Genomic DNA, 20,760 nt, shown 5'->3' with positions numbered 1-20,760 from the left:
CACGCACACACGCACACACGCACACACGCACACACGTACAGTTTGCGTAGTCCTGGTCTAAAATTGTAGGTGCTTTGAAATAGTAAGCACGTGTTTTAGAATATATTCAAAATAAAGTCAAATAAACCAACTTTGTGTAAACATAATAAAAAAGTTTTCAAACCACAACAGAAAGAAGGCGAAGTATGTGTTGCAAAGTATAAAACACACATTTAAAATGTACTTGATGGCACAGTTATTTGTGCTGGCGGGAGGATTTTCAATTGTTTCCTGCTATTGAAGAAAAGGCACAAAAACGTCATTCTGTCGGCAAAATTTTTCAAGATAAGCAACATTTTTTTTAATACAATGGCCTCCTTATGAAACTAAATTTGTCACCATTACCTCTCCATAAAATCTCTGCTGTCTATATAACCCCTGAAATCTTTAACTCCTTTTGTTGTCATCCCACTGAGATTCGAGCGTTTGTGTTGGCAACACAGACTGAAAAGTTGCCCTGCTCACATCTGATTGTAGATAGCTGTAAATATTGTTCAAAGGATTTAATATTTCAGAGATGTGACAGGAGAGTGAGTAGAATGAAGGAGTCTGTGATGGGAATACGGTCACCTGCAGTTTCCTCTTATGGTAAAAACAGCCAATCAGAAGATGGTAAAAGTAGAGACAACTAAGCGAAAAATCGTACTTTTAAAAAAGAGGACACCTATGGAGACCTAAAATGTTCGATATTTGACGACTATAGAACATGTTGTAACATTAATAGTGATTTGACTACAGGCAGACAAAATCTGTAAAATGCCCATCAGATTCAGAAAAAAAATAAATGACTGTTTAACATTGAGAAAATCATTTTGAAACTACATTCTGCTTCTTTGTACCAACATATTTAACCATTTGTGATATTTATTAGAACACCAGGTTTCCCCACGAAAATCTTTTTTCATGAATAAAGAAGCATTTTAAATAAATTGAGTTGAGTTTTACACACTTCTTTTATCATATTATACCTGCATGTTTATTTATTATGATTTGTATGATGATTCCATGATGTTGAATCTACTAACCGTTTGGGCCTCCATAGACATTCTCATTGGCAGCACACAGATTTTCCATTTAGGGCCAGTTGAAGATTTACATCAGTTGCTTAACGCACTGGTTATGTCGCTGAAGGCTCTCACACTACTGAAGGGGAAGCGGGTTACACGTGTTCTTCAAGCCGGATGGAAAACTTCAAAACATGTTCAAGTGAAACAAAGAGCAGTCAGCAGTACAGTGAAACATAAAAAAAAACTCTTCTTACAGTTCATTGGGCTCATTTCTACCAGCTAGGGCAGGTTTTCCGGTCTTGTCTTTTCAAGCATCTTGAGAGTATCTGAAGAAAATCATTGCTCGAGGAGAAACACTCCCCCTGACCCTGCTGACCTCTGGCTATCCCCTCACAGTGATCTTGTCTGATCTCCTTAGATCCTCACAGGCTGTTTTTTATTTATTTATTTTTTGGCACACCAGAGGAGCAAAGTGGTGGCATATAGACTTTGTGGGTAATGTAGTTTGGTACTATCCTGCTGCTCTGGCCCTTCATTCCTGCATGGTCCCTATTGGTGTTCCAGCCAGCATGAGAACAAGGACACAAACTGTGAAACATCTTTGTATTTTTTAAAGAAATTATTTGGCCGCATTTACTGCTTTGGTTTTGCAAATGGTTCATTTCTTTTTAGCACTTATTGTTTTTGTAAAAGATTCTGTTGGTTTGTTATTTTCTTCTCTGTTGGGACTTTTTTATTTAACTGATTAAAATGTATAGATATTTATTCTAGCAATAGTCTTCCTATTAAGATATACTGTGCTAATGCATCCTCTGAATAATGGAAACTAGTATATATATATATATATATATATATATATATATATATATACGTATATACATGTGTATATATATATACGTAAATATATGTATATATATATGATGATAATAATAATCAAATCTGCAAAATGATTTTCCTAATAAAAATGTGAACTGAGGAGTGTTTATTGTATTTTTTCATTATCACATTGTCCTGACTCACTATCATTTGTGCTAATTCACAGCTTGAATTTTTTTCTTGGCTCCAGGAGGGCTTGGTGTTCCATTGGCTTCTCCTCCAGCCTCACTGTGAGATTGATATTTGTGGGGTTTGGCAAAATGTCTGAACAGCTATCAGCAATATTACTGTGAAATTTGATACAGGCTTTCAATCACCATGACTTGACATTTCAAGAGGGGTTTCTAATTCTAATTTCTAATTTCTAATTACATAACATGTGCTGAAACCCTAAAGTGTATGTCTTAAGGGCATGCTTTAATGTATAAGCAGCATTTTACTGTTGTTCTTGATCAAGTAAAGCTCATTTAGACCAGTCTGTTTATATATTAATGGGTAATTTCCTCTATAACAATGCACCCAAATCTTATAAGATCATCATTAGAAACTGCTGAGTATAGAAAGAGGCTAAAATTATGCAGCTCTTTTGGAGTATTGGAGTAACATGAAATGGGAAAGCTATTTACCACACATTTCTAATAAACCATAGCACCACAACATGCAGTTTTATACAGCCTGACTGGTCTAATTGTAAGGAAATCACACAGAGATGGTAGCTTCAGTCTCTCACGCCTCCTTTCACCCTCACTTCTTTCTTAAACCTTCTAACAGCTGCTCGGGGATGCTGTGCCCAGCAGCACGGTTGCTATGGGGACTGTGTGACGTTGACGACGGATGTCGCATCAGCGTGGTGTGACTGCTGGAGACGGAGATGAGTTACGACAGGCGGAGGTCTCCCAGCCTGCTGCTGTGATGTACAACAACGGAGGAGGACGAAAACTCTCGCTCCTCAGGCCAGAGTGGCAACCCCGGACCTTAACTAGATAACCATCTTGACCACGCACATGCTGCAGTAAAATAAGCTACGCATGTGTGACTCAAACTTTTAGCCTATTAGGTCAATAATAAGCCTGCAAGCACACATATGGTTCGAGACCAAACAAATAGGGATGGGTTGATGGGGGCCACCTCTGTCCGCCTCAGAGTATCTTTGAGGGATGACTCATGGGCTTGCACCGCCTTTTTAAATGAAGGATTCTCCTCCGGTTAACATCCATTCTCCACATCCCACAAAAGAGGGAGTGACTGAAAACAAATTTACTGAAAAACAAATGGAGGATAGAGCAGGAAGGAGAAAGGGGAGCTACCAGGTGATGAAAAGAACGAGGAAACGTATAGGCATAATTTCATACATCAGTGGAAATGAGTGCAATGCGGAAGAGGGTGTGAGTTATAAATAGCTCTCTTGCGGTTATGGTAAGGAGTCATAAAAGGCCTCCATACGGCCGCGAAGAAGACATGCACATCATATGTGTGTGCATGGCAACAGCTTTATTTTGGTGCTGAATGCAACTACATCTCGGTTACTGGCAGAAAACAAGCATCTTTTTTCAAAATAAGATCCTATACATATCAGACCTTTATGCTCCCCTTTGGCAGAATGCCGCTCGCCAATAATCATGCAGCAGATGCAGCGCTTTTTGCTCTGTGTGGAGGAGTGGACTTCAGCTCATTGGGAACGGAGGCTCAGAGGCCCACATCTCCTTTGTGACATCGGGATCACTCACGGATTAATGGTGCCATCTCGTGGCAGATTATTATACTTGACTCATGACGAATTCTTTGCTTTCACTGTACCAGCCTACTAAAAATCCACATGTGCATGTCTGTGAAGGTGTTTTAGGCTCTCATGTCGGTGGATCGTGCATTGCAGGCTTCTGTAAAAAACTTGAACAAAAAAAAAGAAGAGTGAAATTGATGTTCTATAGACAAAGTAAAGAGAAATAAATGTTTAAACTTTAACCCAGAAGCAAGTTCAATTGTAGCCTACTTTTAGGGTAGTAAATACGTATTATGTCAAGCAATATGTAGATATGAGAATAGATATTAGATCTAATGCATCTGAACTTCATATCCAAGTTCCCAAAAAATAAAAATAAAATAAACGAAAACAAAACAAGAGGGAAAACAACTCTTCGTTAAAGCTGCAGTCTGCAACTCTTTTTCAAGCATAATGCCTGGAACTGTCCGGGGATTCTGAAAGTAGTACATTAAATACCCCAATACAAAAAAAAATGAGTTCTCTAGGTCCCCTATATGTCCCTATAGGTCCAGCAGGTTTGTTTACAAAATTGCAGACCGGACCGGTAAAAGGTAACCAATCAGGTTACGAGCTGGGCTCTGCTGCCTGTCAATCACCGTTTGTGCACGCGCGATACAAGGTAGGCTCGTCCCCACGCTTATTTATCTAGACTATTGAACTTCATTACGGGCTAGTCTACTTACTGTGTCTTCCATGATCGCAAATGACAGGTGAGTTGATGAATGAGGGTGTACGCGTATCTACGTACACGAGTTCTCATGTGTTTTGATGGGGCGGGACAGGAAGTTGAATAACTTTTTATTTTTCGGTTAAAAAATAAGCATTTCTTGCATTTTGCGACTACGGAGGTCACCGTTTTCAACTTCAAGCGTTCTGATAGATCATGTAAACTCTTAAAATGCCAAAAAGTAGGACTTTACGTATGACAACAACAAATCCTGCAGACTGCAGCTTTAAACCACGGTTTACCTACTGACTAGGAAGGTGGCGACGTGATTTCCATTGTTTGAATGGAGCATTCGTTGACTCAAGGGTTTAAGGAGACTTCAAGACGCCAGGGCTCCCCATCAAATGAGACGCCTGTTTTTTTTTATTCTTCAACAGTCTAACTGGGAGGATACAAAATAACATCCTTGTGTCATGGGGGGATTATAGCTGTCACTGGATCTGTGTGTATGTTTGATAAGGCTTTAGGAACACCTGGATTAAATCTGTTTGTCGGTGGTAGAGAGAGAAAGGGGGGAGGGGAGGGGAGGGGGGCAGAGGAGTGGACAGACACTGTAAACGGAGGGGGAGGCGTTTGGCTCGGCGAAGACGGGGAGCGAAAGAGCGGAGAGGCTGAGAAACCAGCGGATCTGGCCCTTTAAATCACCAATACAGCGCATTCGGAGGTGAGTTTGGAGATATTTGGCTTTTTCCCCCCTCCCTGTGTATAATCATTGTAACGTTTTTGTGCGCCTTTGCAACCCCGGATTATCGTCACCGAGGGCGGCTGCAGCGGAGAGAGGTTCCACCAGTGTCACGAATCCGGATTTCCCCAGCCCTTTGCCGGCAGAGAGGGTGGGGAGGACCGGGGACAGGGTCAGTGGAAGATTTCTTGCGGCTCGGCTTGGACTTTGAGGGCTCATAAGCAACAGTAACTGGATCTTACATGCCGAAGTAGGCCGTGTGCCCATCAGTTTTCATAAAAGCGGAAAAATAATGGCATGCGCGCCGGTCTTGTGCCCGTTGTCGCTGGGTGGGTTTATATTGGCTGCTGGAGCTTGCCTCCCTCAAAACATGTCACCACCCTGCTCCCACGGCTTACGATCAGGGCCTCTTTGCAGAACCAAAGCGGTATTGTCCGGTCTTCACAGAAAAATATATCTGGCTTTGATATGTGCACGAGGTCTGCCTGTGCCTGGGCGCCTGTGCGTATACGTGTGTATGCTGGCGTGTGTGTGTGGTGCGTGGATAGCCATGGGAGAGAGGACATGCTGTTCTATCCATCAAAATGCCCGCATTGTGTTTTCACACGGCAGAGCAGCAAGCAGGGCCTGTAGCAGAGGACATGACTTCGTACTGTAGGCCCGATCAGCGCTCGGGAGCTGCTGGGATCAATAAGGATTGGTGCATTTTTGCGCGTCTTGAGAGCCTCAGTGGGTTGGCTGGCTGGCTGGCTGGCTGGCCAGCCAGGGCCTATCCAGTTCTGCTTATGTTTTAGTTCCAGGCCAGGGCAAATAACCAGCTCACTGTTTGTTGGGTTACTGTGCTTTTTCCCCCCACCCCAATAGATCATCTGAGATAGGGGCGCAGGAGAGGAGAGATATGATTATGCCTGATAATGTCTGTCCAGCTCTCCTCGGCACGGTGTGCGCCATAGCAGAAAGTTTGAAAAATCAACAGGCTGACGAAATCGGAGAATCGGGTTTATGGTGTCTGCTGAGTGTGAAATGAGTTGTTTTAGCTTTAGAATTCTTAAATACGATTCCACTGCTCGAGGAAAAATATTCCAGAAGCTTGTAAACAATGAAGTGGTGTCAAGCTGTGCTACAAATCAACAATATGCTACAGAGAAAGCTCCAAAAGCGTTCAGTTTTTGTTGCTGCATATGTTTGTTTTCTGTTAGCTATGAGGGATGGTGCATGTGTGTCGATTCATCCAACCTTGGCAGATAAGTGGAGTATGTTGTGGACCAGGTGTGTTACTTTATGTTTTACACTTAATTTTTAAAGAGTGTGCTGGAGCAGGACTGAAGGGAGTTAATCCCACCTCTGCAACAAAGTGTCATGATCTGATGTTTTTTTGCGTAATCTCGTTGATAGACAGGCAAGAAAAAATAATCCCTGCCTTGATCTCAGTTGACTAAAGTCAGTTCACTTTCCTTGTATGTCAAATATAAGTTTGTGTAAGTGTGGGACATAATAAATAGAAAAAAAAACAGAAGGGAAACCTCTCTCTCTTTCACACACACACACACACACACACACACACACAAAAGCCCTAATTACAGACATGAATCTGATCTACTCCACAGTCGGAGTAATTAAAGCAGGACTCTCCTCCTGAGAGAGCAGGTGACAGACAGAGGCAGAGTGAGACACACAGTGGAAATATTCTGATTGTGATGCACGTGAGGTGTGAGATGTGCTTTGATCACATGTAATGACAGGGGAGCCTCCGTGCTCCGCTTAAAGTAATGTGTGTAAATAGAAAAAAAAGCATTCAAATGGTTTTTAATGACTTTTGGTGGCAATGGTATGGAAAGAGCAGATGAAAATCTAAAAGTGCACTTCGAGGTACTTTGTGAAAAAAAAAAAAGTAATTTCAGAGCTGTACTATGAATGGTAAAAGGGGTGATGATGGCAGTTTATCAGCATGATCTTAAAGATATTCATTTTAATTTCTCAAAAAAAAAGTGAGATCTTTTAAAACTTATCAATCCAGTTTTACATGCGTTATAATGGCTGTTTTAGTGCAGTTTTCACAACAGTGGTCTTGTTTTGTAACACCTGTTCTTCTTTCATTCAGAGACAAGCCAATGTAAGCTCAACCGCCATCCAGCTCTGTCATTTTGACCTGGAAACTGTTTTCCTGCCATTCCTGCTTCCCTCAGATCGCCCCCTACATCTGCTCACATTAGTGTTCAGAGTGAGAGTCTTGTCTGCACACCACCAGTCAGGTAATCCTCTTTTTGTACTGGCCAGTAACTGATGTTCCATATTGGACATTAAGACTGCAAACTGTCTTCCATCCAACTTTCAGTGTACTCAGATGTCCTGGAAACTTCTGACCACTACTAACTTATTTGTATATTCTTATTAACTTTTGGGGTCTTACAAAGTTTATTTGTTTATGGCATCCAAAGAATCTGTACCTATGAATTGCATTTCGAACATGAACCGTCATTATTTGTATTGCACCATCATGAAGTCACCTCATAGTGGTGCTGTGGCTCCACTACAGAGGGAATACAGTCCCTTGAAAGAGATCCATCCATCCATCCATTCATCCATTTTCTATACCCTCTTAATCCAGTTAAAGGTCACAGGGGTGGGGGGGCTGGAGCGCATCCCAGCTGTCATTGGGCGAGAGGCGGGCTACATCCCAGACTGGTTGCCAGTCCATCACAGGGCTACACAGGGATAAACGAAACTAACAAACCATGCACCCTCACACCCACTCCTGGGGACAATTTAGAGTCACCAATTAACCTGACATTCATGTTTTTGGACGGTGGGAGGAAGCCGAGTACCCGCAGAGAACCCACATATACACAGGGAGAACATGCAAATTCCACACAGAAAGGCCTCAGTCGGGATTCAAGCCTGGAACCATCTGTCTCTGACGCGACGGTATTAACTACCACACCACAGTGCACCTGTAGAATTTCCTGTATGCAAGGGACAAGACTGAAAACCAGAACAGAGTGTTTGTGATATTCAGGCGGCTGAGGCGGCTCAGCAGGAAATAACATGACATGAAATCACTTCGTGGACTCAACCATGCAATTAACACCAACAAAAAAAGACACTTATAAACAAGATCCTGATCTTATAATAGATGGACTGAGGTGAGAGAGAAAACTGTCCTTCGGCCTGATGTATCCATATTTGAATTTTCTTTTTGAGACTCTGGGGCCCTCAGTTTAAAGACGAGAGAGACCATCCAGATTGTTATCAGACACATTTTAAAAGCCAGCATAAGTTAAGGGATAAGGGTGCATTATTGCACTTGGCATGGATCACTTTCGCATATGCGAAGGCACCATGAACATTGTACAATATATACAGATTTTGGCTCTGTAGTAAAAGAGTCCAGGTAATAAACTGTTCTGCCTGCAGTTCTGACCCAGCTTGACAACTTTTCACAAATTGGCATCTTCTACTAATGAATTGAACTGAATTTGACTCTTTTTGAATTGGGCTTGCATTATACTTGTTTTCTTTCTCTGTCAAGTGTCCCAAGATAACTTTTGTTATGACTTAGCGCTATATGAATGACCTGAATTGAGCAACTGAAGAGCATATTTGAGTTGCCTCTGGTATGAAATGCACTATATAAATAAAGATTGATTGATTGATTGATATTTGTTTCTGTCAGTAAAATGATTCACTTGGATCTGGGAACACATAAGCTACAATAATACATCAATTTTAAGCCGTTTCTGTTTTCTCTTCCTTTCTCCCTCAGTCTTCTCCAGTGTTGGTGTATTCTGATGGATCAGTATGTCTACCTCTAATAATATCGCCCAGGCCAGGAAACTGGTGGAACAGCTGAGGATCGAGGCAGGAATTGAACGTATTAAGGTAAAGCAATCATTTCTGCTATGTTTGGATACTTAGTCTAAGCATTTATCCTCATGTGACTTTGTTTTTCTCTCCATTTTGTCCTTGCTCTTTCATTCACCTCCCTCGCAACTTTGTTTTTCTTTCCTCCACCATCATATTTTTCTTTTCCTCCTATTTGACTGATTTCTCCTCATGTCCTCCCATATCATTTTCTACTCGTCTTTTCTGACCCCTCCTTGCCTTCCCTCATTCCCCTCTCTTTCTCTTCCCCTCCTCTTCTTCCTGGTAGGTGTCTAAAGCAGCAGCGGACCTGATGAGTTATTGTGAGCAGCACGCTCGTAGCGACCCTCTGCTGGTTGGGGTTCCCACTTCAGAAAACCCTTTCAAGGACAAGAAACCTTGCATCATCCTATAGCTGCGCTCCACAATTCCTACCCTCACACACACAGACACATATTCACACATACTCATGCACATATAGATGCAGACTCACACATAAGCATTCACATTTGCTATCCAAATCAATCCACAGATTTCCATACATTCACAATTTCAAGCAGACTTATCTGATCTTATTGGGCTTTACGCTCACACAGAAACACACACACTCACCAAACACCAAAACAGCCACTCTGGAACAGCGCTGTACCCCCAGAGCCTCAGCTAGGGGGCAGTTATCTTGTGTTCACAGTGGCTGAGATCAGTTAATCGCAGAGAATGGTCCAAGGTGCTTTGGTCATTTTCACTTATGCTGATGAATTAGCTACAGCTTAATTTGTAAAGGGATTGGGACATTGATTATCAATAGGAAGCCTGTATTTTCTCTTTTTTTTTTCTTCTTTCATTATGAAACAAGGTGTTGGATAAAGATTGGGCAGTGGGAGGGTGCATGTGGGCAACAGGCATGAGTGGTAGGCCAAGGCCAAATGTGCCAAACATGACCTGATGTCGCATAAAAGCTCAATAGATGCTTCTTTTTTTCTGTGGGAATTTAAAAGAAAAAAAAAAAAAAACATTATGAGAGTTTTGGGTTTTTTTCGGAGCAAGTGGCGACAGCCTTTGCCTGTCTCAGAGTAAAACATTGTTCTCACACCCAAACCTGTATCAACAGACCTTCTCTGCCTCTGGCCTCACTATGGCTGTCTGCAGCCTTTGGCCAAGCCTCCAGCTGTGCCAACCTGTACAAAAAGTTATTTCTAGTTGCTGATCTGCAGTCACTGATTCCATTGCAGTTAATGATGGCTGCCCTTGGCTCAAATCGGTGTTTTAGCCAACCTCAGATCTACACCTATGAGTGGAACACTCATACACAGAACTAAAGCTATTAACCGTGGACGTTTACTGCATTTTTCTTAAGAAATACTTGTTTGTGAACTCAATGTATGTTTAGATATTTTGTTCAAGCATTACTTAACAGATGAAACGATACTGTACTTCTTTTTAATTATTTTCCTTTGACATAGGTGTTACCCCTGGCTGATCAGGTTTCTTTTCCTGCGTGTGTTAATGAAATAACAAGAGATCTGGGTGTCAGTCAGAGGTGACACTTAATCAGATCTTACACAGAGGGTTTCTACTGTACATCAAACCTCCCTGTGCTTTACCCTGGTAGAGGGCGAGGTCACAGACTAACAACATCAGAGAATCAGTCTGCAAAGACCCAAACCTAAAAAGTAGAAGTGAAGGCACCCCTTTTCCCATCCTCTCGGCTCATATTTTATTCTTTTAACTGTCAGTTTCTGTGAATTAAAAAGTATGGAGGAAAAAAAAAGGTAAAATTAGAAGGTCAGTCCACAAAGATGGGATTGTTTAGAGAAGGCTTCACATGACATTTTAATGCATAATAATTCTTGCTATAAATCAGATTACCTGGCTTTACCAGCCTTAAAAGGTCTCCCCAGTGTAAGAGCTTGCTCTAATGTGATTTCAACCAAGTCAGGGACTTATTCGCTGGGAGCTGCCAGTCCCCGTTCTGTGTCCTTCTCTCCTCCTCCACACTCCCCCTCTCTGAAAAACCAAACTTGATTGTAAAAACTGAAAATGAAGAAGAAAATAATGGCATTAAGAGAAACAAACTAAGTGTATAAACTTTCTTTCAGACATGTGCAGAAGTGATAAGTTGAAGAGTAGCTGTTTTGGGTTTATTTTTGATGAGTTTCCTTCTTTCTATGGAGTCCATGGAACCTGGTCAGTTGAGTATTATTACCCTGTACAGTGTTTGTAAAATACAAAATCTAAACAGAGAATTCCCCTCTGTGGATGTTGGACTTTTTAGTATTACTTATTCAGTTCCGTCAGTCATCATCTTGTCTGTCTTCCACTCATTTTGGTTGTCATTGAAGTTTTAGAGACTTGTGATAGTGGAGGTTGTTTTTTTTTTTTTTATCATAGATACAAACACAGGGAGGATCGAATCATGTAACAGCATCAAAAACCCTGTTAGGTTTTGGTTCATGTCTTGTTAGGGAATTAATCAAAATTGGACTACATTCCAGTGGCATAAATCTAACCTCCAGATCCATCATTTAACACCAGCGCTACCTTTCTTTTTTTTTCTTTCTATTTTTTATTTTTGTTGGCAACAGACAACTAGGACAACAAACACATTACATAAAATCTTTCTTGCAGGTGCTTTTCAGGCTTGAGGGGTGATATCAAGAGGACAGTTTAAGGTTAAAGCAACTGTTAGGCCTGTCACTGAGACATGGTTTTAAAGGATAATGGCTGAGAGAGGGGAGCTTTGTGAAATCATATTTCACTTTATTATCTTGCTGAGTTTTTGTCAATAGCAGCATACAGTGACAGATCAGTATGGGGTCATTTGGAAACTCAGAAATCTGATGGTAGACTGTCACGGGGCTTGATCTTTCTGCCTTTCTATTCTGATGCTGATATGACCCAACTGCTATGCTGACCTTTGGGAGTTTGGAGATTGTTGAAGCTGTGAGAGATTCTTCGGGTCCACACTATGAGGCGTTCCTGAGATAGATGTAAAGAAGCAGGAAGTGGGGAAAGGGGCAGACTGCCTCTTTCTCGTTTCCAGTCTTGTGTTAAGCTCTCAAAGTAAAAGATCTTGAAAATGGGGTGTAATGCTTAAAAAATACATCTTTCCAGTTTAGTTTAGTCAGATAAAATCCTTTTTAAATTCAGTAATCAGTCTTTTTCTCCCCTGACAGAAAATCTTGCTTTTGTTTCAAACACAGCGAGCAAGCTGTTTCCAAAGTATCCAAGAGCAATGAGCTGGAAAAAGCCACAGAGAGATCTGGGGGGGGGGGTTTGTTGTGAGTTTGTGTCTGCTGGTGTTTGGTAGCTGAAAAGGATGGTTTAGCAGAAGATGAAGAGTAAACAGAGGTGGACGGATATGTGTGTTTGTTGGAGAGACACATTGTATAAGTGCACACAGTGCCTCCAGTGCTGCAGGGTGGCACATAATACTGTTACAGTACTGCAGTTCTGCAATTCTAGGTCAGGGTTGGCCTGACCACAGAAGAGGTCATGCGATACTATCAGTCAGGACAGCATGTATGCCCTCTGCTCATTTGTTTTGTCAGTCAGAGGCTTCTGTTCAAACTTTGTGGAAGAGGAAAAAAGGATCGCGTCACAAGCTGAAACTGTTCCGTCCAAATGTGAGAAGCTATTTTTGATGTGAATAATAACCCTAAAAAATAGCCCCAAAGTTGACTAATTCACTAATTTAAAGAACCTGCCCTAGGCTTCTTTTTAACTAGCCACGTTTTATTATCAGCTGGTTATTTTTGTCTGTCATTGAGCTGTAAGAGACCTAAATTAATAGTTTGAAACCCGGAGAAATCTGCATATTTGCTCGTTGCAAGAGTGAAATGAGATGCTCAGAAAAAAATGTTAAAGGAGCCTATCTGTCTGTATAATATGAAGCTAAATCCAGGTGCTTAGCTTAACGACTGGAATAAGGGACACCGCTAGCCTAGCTCTGTTCAGCAGTAACAAAATCCACATTTCAGCATTTCAATAGCTCATTATTTAACGGTTTTATCTCTGTGTTGTCTTTGCAACTCTGTGAAGTAATGAACTTTAGAGAAGCTTTATAGATTTTGTTGTTGCAGGGTGAGCAGTTTTATCTTTGTTTCTGGTCTTAATCTAACTAGCTACTTTCAGTGGCTTTGGATTTAGCAAATGTGATGAGAGGATGTGATGACTTATGAATCTTGTCATCTTCAGGCTAATTTAGACAAGTAATGTCAGTGTCCTTACTGTTGTCAAACAGTGTCAAACTATTCCTCTAAATTATTTTTTCTTCATCTGTTTAAGTAGCTCTAGTGATGATTACATCTGATTTTGTTTGATGAATGGTGATATTTTTTAAAAACCCAATCAAAACTATTTTCAACATTGAGGAAATTAGTGATTTGATGCTGTTTTTTGGAAAATGATGTGTTGTTGCTTCAAATTTCTTAGCAAGTTAAAGAGGATTACAGCTGCGCTGGTTTGACAAAAAAATTAGACAAGCATGCATATCAGCACACACACCTACGAGCGCTGATTTTGTCCTATCTGACATACTTTTTCTTTTTTCTTTTTATCATACTTGTTTTTATTCTTTCAATCATTCCATCCCTGCTTGGGCTACAATCAAAGACAGACAGCCTGAATTGCTCATTGGCCAACAGTTTGTCTGATTGATTGGTTGTTAGTTTGCCTTATAGTGGCGTATATTGTGTTAATGCTGGTCTTGGAGTCATCAGATCAACAGATTGAACGGTCTTAACTTTGGAACATGCGGCTCAAGATGGAAATCCACTGGTGTTATGACAAAAAGTGAGCCTGACAAAACTCATAACTCACCTGGTGAGGAGGATTGAGGCTCCCCACTAGTGGACTTTCATATCAAACATCACTCACTTGGCTCTGAGCCCTTTCTGAGACTCATTTTTGTGTTCTGATCTCCTGTGTATGCATACAGTATATGTATCTTTTTGCCTTGATTGATTATGAAGAAAATTTATCTATTTTTTGTAACTGTTCTCTGATGTGCCATAACTCATGTTTTCTTGCACACTGTTAATATTTTGTGGATATTGCTGTTAAAAAAAAAGAAGATGATATTGAGAAGTAGATAACATTAATAAAAAGATGATATGATAACACAAAGTCTTGCATGTTTTTGTGAAACATCATAACACCAAGTTTATGTCAAGTTTTACACGGGAACATTTTCCTTTTTGAGTGTTCGCTGAATTGCTAAGCCAGTGCTAACATTGGGCGCCCCATCAGGTTTTATTTTCTTTTTGTGCTCTCTCAGTAGAACATTGTTTTTTTATCTTACTTAGACTTTAAAGATACAAAGAGCTCATGCGCCTGGGAACTCAGCTCTGCTTTGACAGTCACAAGACTGTCAAAGCAGCAAGACAACTTTCAAACCAACTACCACTGACCCCTCAGTAAGTCACAGGCAATCAGATTTAGGGTGTATGAGCCACAGCCAATAAGAAGGCAGTCCTCACGCCAGTTACACCTCCAAGCAGCAGATAGTAAACTAATGGGTGGTCCGTGTGCCTGAGTGTTCCTCTCTCTGCTGTTCTGCAGTCATGGCTCTGTACAGACATGTGAGAGCAAAACAGAGGGTGGATACTCAGATTAAATGGAGATAAAGGGGCATGGGTGGGGTTAGCCACACACACGTTTGCTTGCATTAGTAGAGTCTGCACTATGTAGCGTGTAACATCTATGCACTTGAAATCTTAGGAGATATTCAAAAGTTTTACAATTAGTTTGAGTCTTTCCTGGAACTAGTTTGGAACTTGCTTCCTGAACGTCTGCATTAGCTTGCTTTGCCTGTTTGTTGCAATGCAATAAGTTTCCGTCTCCACCCTGGTGTCACTCTGACTGACATATGTTTTCTACAACTAAAAAGGTTGTCACTGACAAAGACTTTGACCCAAGTGCGCATGCATCTTTCACTACTTCAACGCAAATACGAAGTGCAGTTACATAACAGATGGTTCCATGATGCACGAGTGGCTTAGATTTTAAAATCAGAGCAGAAACCTTCTTTGTGAATACAAAAATTTATTGACTTGACAGAGAACAAGGAATGAACCACAAATAGCTGCAAAAACCACTGATACAATTAATAAATTAATAGTGTAGCCATCTCATATTTGTATTAAAAAAGGCACAAAGATGTTAACTTTCTTTTAATCATAGTTATTTAAAGCCAGCCTTTTGCAATCATACAACACAGTCCAATCTGTATCCCCATGAGTTTCAAATCCAAACCAAAATACATTATTTTCCGAGCCTCTTTTGTGGTTTTTCAGTCCTGCAATGAAATGCTGTCTCTGTTTCTATGGTGACCACTCCTGCACAGGTTCAGCTACTCATTTCAACAAGGCACACACTACACACCCAGTTTTTGCTGAAAACACATGTATGTGCATAACACGCAGTCACACACACAGACACACGCCTTTTCTGTCCAGAGACTCTCCCAAGTCACACACACACAGGAATGTTGGGTATGCAGGAGTTTCACCTTTACAACATTTCTGTCCTGACAGTAAGCACTCAAATATTTCAGGTAAAAGCTGGGGCGTGGATGAGTCACTATCAATGCAACTGCTCCTTTTAATCATTAATGCCACAGCCCTTAGACATTGAGAGTGCCCAAACAGAGGCCCAAAACAGAAGCTAAGATTGTGTTTGCGGAAATGATGTGTCCTGCATGTCAGACTGGTTTTCTGCCTTTATGTTGTACACAAACACTGATATTAGAAACCAGTCTCCAGTCCAAGTGTCATACAGTCACTGAGGGGGGAATCTTTGGCCCTTCAGTCTGCACAGCATACAAGGCCGAGTCCACTCTAGGCCATTGCTGCATGAGCATCAAGATCCTTCATTTAATTAGTTTCTGGACCCAGGAAGCAGAGTCCTCAGCGTTCCTGCAGGGCCAGTTCAGGAACCCACTGGTCAATACGTCGACTCTCCTGGCAGTATATCCCCACTTCTTGTAGCCTGTAGTGGTCCACTTGAGGGTTCTGCATGGAAAAAGAATCAACAAAATCAAACTCCCTGTTTCAGGTGAACGTGAAAGTAAAATTACAAGGAAACGATAAGCTGACAGGTTCCAAGAAGCCCAACCTTTTAGAAGGAATAATAATAAAACACTTCCTCTGCAGCCTCACAGTTACATATGAAAAACAGGCTATGGTGCTTAGTCAACATACCGTAACCAGCATGCAGTGAAGATCCCTGCATTCTTCTTGGTTTCTGTTGGTATCAAAAGCCCCCAGAAGCTGGCGAAGCCGCTGAACCCCCAAGACACGCAGGATGGTGATGCCGCTGTCGCAGCAGAAGGACTGAAGCAGCGTGAAGTGGATCTGCAGCGCCACATCATCCTCATCGTCGGCTGCTAGGACGCACAGGACCACACAGTCGGGATCTCTAGGATGGAAAAAAAAGAAAATCAGAAAAAAACTGCACTCACATGTCCAGAGCAGTAAAATTGGGCACTGTAATTCACTAAAATGTGGTAGGAGTTTATATACATACATATATATATGCTTATAAATGTTTTTAAACCATATGGTGCATATATACATAATGTTAATGATTTAAACTCACGTATTGAGAAGTTTGGCTGATTCATAGATACCAACAGTCAGGCAGTCTTGTTTCTGAGCTGTTACCAGCAATTCCTCCAGAGCCAGGCTTGCAGACTGCATCCTGAGGATTAAAACAGAACAATTACCCCTCTGTACTGAAAATAAGACAAATTTCTGCCCATCTCAAATTCATACAGCAGATCTTTCTCAAAATTGGACCCATAACTTTGTTAATTAAATCAAATATTCTTATGCAAAATCGCAAAAGAGAGATCACATGAATGCTGAGTTTTTGTTATAACCCTGTTCCAGAGGTTATTTGTTGCATGTGGATGGCTGAGTTACTATTAATAAGTAATCAAAATGGAATCCGTACAGACTGTACGATCCATGCCTTGCAGAGTACCAGCTATGCAACATCCATGCACGCTATTATGTAAGTGGGCTCTAAATGTGGAATGGTGAAGACAATCAGTATAGGACTTGAACTTTTCATGCTGCAAGTTGCCCACGTTGTCCCACAATGTGCATTCATTCTGTGCTCTCCCTCCGGATAAAGCCTGCAATTCCACAACGTTGCTCACAACGAGTGGTTTAATTACATCAGCCTCAGCAGATCAGGCAATGCGGGGTCAAAGGACTGGGGGCATTCCTGTCCTGCACATGACTGCGCACATGGATCGCACAGACCTCAGACACCAAAGCAAGAAATCTCACCTGTTCTTGACGGAGCCAAAGCTTTCCTCTGGAATCATGTTTTCAAATCGGAGGTTATTCCCAGTGTGTAAAAGCGTGACAATAGTCCGGTGGTTTGTATATTCCCACAGAGTGCACAGGCTCTCCAGGCGTGATCGCAGCGTTTGTTGTTGGCAAGGTTGCAAAACACTTATTATACGGGGACTGAGCGGAGGGCGGCACCGAAACCACCCGGGTTTTGTAATTGGCTCAACAGATCTTAACCTCTCCCTTTGTCATGCGGACTCGTAGGTTTAGTTTTGTTGTTAAACTGAGCGATGACTTGACACAATAAGGAGGTACATTTGCTGTGTCATTATGACAAAAAAAAAAAGGATTTGACATTTTGCATAAAAAGAAAGACAGGATTAGAAAAAAAAGAAAACATCCAACAATAAATGATCAAAGTAAAGCTTCAGATAAAGCTGTGCAACTCAGCTCCTCGTCTTTTCATAACAAGTTTCCAGAGCACAAGTGCTTATGTAATTATGACTGACATCTGGTGGCTAAATGACGGAAATAAAAGTGTATATAACCGAACTATTGCGAAACCGAGTCACGAGAGTCAGCAGTCATGTGTCCATGCATTTATGGAAACAAAAATCATAATTCTGCTTTAGGTGTGGCTACATGTGTTTCTCAGAGAGTCAGGGTGATTAAGAATAAAAAAACAATGCCCACATGAAATACAGCAAAGAGTGTAAATATATTTAATCTTCTCATGCAATCTACAATTTAAAGTTGACATATGGGTGATGTCATAAAGTCCACTCACCAGCACTTCTTGAACTTTTAGACATCTCACATGTAGATGGACATTTGCCCCAAAGAATCTGAATATAAGATTCTGCTGAAGTAAAACGTGTCCCACAGATGTTAAGGATTAGTGAGTAGAATTTTAAAACTGGTGTGTGTGTGTGTGTGTGTGTGTGTGTGGTTGGCCTGGGTGTGCATCAAGTGAAACCAGCACAATGTGTAACTTATTTTATCATTTCATGAAATACGCTACTGTAAGTGTTTGGTCAACATGCTTTCTCCAGAACTTGTAGTTACTCCTCTTATGAGAGACAGTACTGTATAAATATGGCTGTGTGTTTGAAGTCATACTGGGGTACCTGATGGAAAGGACCCAACAATCGAATAAGTTCTGCACTGTATTGTCCTGTTGACCTATCTTATTGACAGAATGTAAGCCTATATTGTTCACAATCTCACATCACACAAGGCTCGTGGCTGATGTTGATGTTGAACTTTAACACTCCGAATGATACAAGTAACCTGCTTCTTTACAGAGTTTTATTGGTCATTTTTATCTTTATTGACTCAAAGAATATTCAATTTAATTCAATTTTATTCATATAGCGCCAAATCACAGCAAATGTCATCTCAAGGCACTTCAAAGATACAATCTAGAATCCAATTCATTGTAATACAATCAAATCCAATTTGTAATGACCCGTACCAACACAGAATGGACCCAGAATGACACAACCCAAGGAGAAGGTATAACAGTCTTTATTTTAAAGAACAAACTTAGGGAGAAACTGCTCAGTCCAGGGAAACCTTGTCCACTGCGGAAGGCTAGGGTGGAGCCTGAGAACAGGTGAGGTGTAGCAGGGCCAACAGCAATATCCTAAAGGCCTAAAGCTTTGTCGAAAAGGAAAGTTTTAAACCTAATCTTTATGGTAGAGAGGGTGTCTGCTTCCCAGACATATAACTTGTCTGGTTCTACAAGAGAGGGGCCCTATGACTGATGGCTCTGCCCCCCCCCCCCCATTTTACTTTTTAGAAACTCTCGCAACCTCAAGTAAACCTGCAGGAGCAAAGTGCTCTGGAAAATGATTGGACTATGAGATCTTTAAGGTATGATGGAGCTTGGTCATTGAGAGCTTCATATGTGTTGAGAAGAATTTTAGATTCTATTCTGAATTCGACAGGGAGCCAACAAAGAGAAGCTAAAACTGGAGGAATATGTTCTCATTAGAACTCTGGCTGCAGCATTGTGGATCACCTGGAGGCTTTTCAGAGGTATCCCAATAATAAACAATTACAGTATTGCAATCTTGAAGTAACGAATGCATGGACCAGTTTTTCTGCATCACTCTGATTCAGGATGTTTCTAATTTTGGCAAAATTACGAAGGTGAAAAAAGGCAGTCCTAGAAAGCTGTTTTTTGGGGGGGGCAGGAAAAGGGGGCAGAAAGACTAGGGAATGACATGCAAGAAAGATCCCCATGTTAGGGATTCAAACCAGCGATCACTGCAGTGGGCATCCTAGGGGGGTGTGGGCACCCCAAGAAGATTCAGTTTTGTCTGCATTTAGGAGCAGAAAATTCCGAAAATGTATCCAGGTCTTTCTTTTCGAAGGGTCCCAAGCAAACAGAAGCATCATTTCTGATTATTATTTGCGTATGTTGTGTAATAACAATTGAATAATTGAATTTCAGGAAAAATGAAGACAATGAAAGTTCTGCGCTGATCCCTGAAAGAGATTAGAAGTGGTTTTGTGTTGATAGGATGAAATATGAGAGTTACTTAAAAATACATGCAAATGACAATCATAAATGATGCTCCTACTTGCTTTGGACATTACAGAAAGAAATTCTGGAAAGCTGAAGACTGTCAAATGTCTACACTGAGCCTAGGAAGAGATTACAAGTGGTTTGGTGATGGTAGATTGAAATTCCAGAGAGCTATTAGGTCTTCCTTACATCTATAAAATGATGGTGTTCTGGAAGGAAGGTGCAGTTTTCATGACTGTATTATAATTGAAAACAGAGCTGGCGCCAGCAGACGCGCCCAGGGAAGATGTTATCTTGAAATGCTGCAGGCGTTGCTTCGTGGGTGTGGGAAATGTAGGCTACACACCTGAAGCGTGGCTGAGCCTACTGCTCAAATATTATATTATATAAAATATAATAGATATTTTATAGATATTTTATCTCTCTACACTGTGAGTTGTGTAGTACGGGTCGAAATTGTTTAAATGACGTAACTTTTTCAGTGTTGTATGTTATTTTCACATAATTGTATTGTTTAGGACATGTCTAATAACTGTGCAGTTCCAACCTGATGGAGAGAGTCCCCTCAGCTGCCACTGTTATGGTCACTCATGATTCCACACCCCTGTCATCTGATGCCCGGCCCCAAAAAAGATAAGAAAGTAAAAGAATGAATAAATCTGAAACTGAAAAAAAAAAGTTTTGAACTTGAAAAGAAAGATCAGAATCTGAAAATGTCAAATGTGAACCGAAAGAAGAACATTTCAAATATGAAATATGTTTAAGGTAAACATAAGTTCAAGACCAAAAACGGACTCAGTTTCAAATCTTTTTTTTCAAAGGAACACACATTATGACCTTGACCTATTACTTCCACAGCAACACATCGAAGCACCAAAGATTTATAGAAATGGGTGCTAGAATAAAACAAATAGTGTGTGATAGCGTTCATGATGCAAAAGTGTGTCACTTTATAAGAAGAAATTTAGTG

General features: G+C 40.9%; 2 protein-coding genes across 5 annotated transcripts; one reads left to right on the top strand and one right to left on the bottom strand.

Moving 5' to 3' along the window:
• Nucleotides 1-4,974: 4,974 nt before the first annotated feature.
• Nucleotides 4,975-14,081, top strand: gng7 (guanine nucleotide binding protein (G protein), gamma 7). 4 transcript variants are annotated; one of them, XM_075447547.1, is made up of 5 exons: nt 4,975-5,075; nt 5,172-5,265; nt 7,195-7,345; nt 8,857-8,972; nt 9,244-14,081. In XM_075447547.1, the coding sequence occupies exons 4-5, from the start codon at nt 8,892-8,894 to the stop codon at nt 9,367-9,369; spliced, it is 207 nt and encodes a 68-aa protein (XP_075303662.1). In that variant the 5' UTR covers nt 4,975-5,075; nt 5,172-5,265; nt 7,195-7,345; nt 8,857-8,891; the 3' UTR covers nt 9,370-14,081. The 4 variants fall into 4 exon arrangements, with proteins under 4 accessions (XP_075303662.1, XP_075303663.1, XP_075303665.1 ...); XM_075447548.1 differs by lacking the exon at nt 5,172-5,265; XM_075447550.1 differs by lacking the exon at nt 4,975-5,075 and having other exon boundaries at nt 5,256-5,343.
• Nucleotides 14,082-15,112: 1,031 nt separating this feature from the next.
• On the bottom strand, nt 15,113-17,403 carry LOC142366816 (growth arrest and DNA damage-inducible protein GADD45 beta-like). Its single transcript, XM_075448795.1, has 4 exons — nt 17,252-17,403; nt 16,554-16,655; nt 16,157-16,373; nt 15,113-15,967 (listed from the first exon to the last, which is right to left on the bottom strand). The coding sequence occupies exons 1-4, from the start codon at nt 17,287-17,289 to the stop codon at nt 15,863-15,865; spliced, it is 462 nt and encodes a 153-aa protein (XP_075304910.1). The 5' UTR covers nt 17,290-17,403; the 3' UTR covers nt 15,113-15,862.
• Between the last annotated feature and the right edge of the window lie 3,357 nt (nt 17,404-20,760).

This window comes from Odontesthes bonariensis, chromosome 17 (genome assembly GCF_027942865.1).
Source record: "Odontesthes bonariensis isolate fOdoBon6 chromosome 17, fOdoBon6.hap1, whole genome shotgun sequence".
NCBI classification, from domain to species: Eukaryota; Metazoa; Chordata; class Actinopteri; order Atheriniformes; family Atherinopsidae; genus Odontesthes; species Odontesthes bonariensis.
Note: the sequence above shows the minus strand (reverse complement) of the source record. Positions and strands in the feature narration are given on the sequence as shown.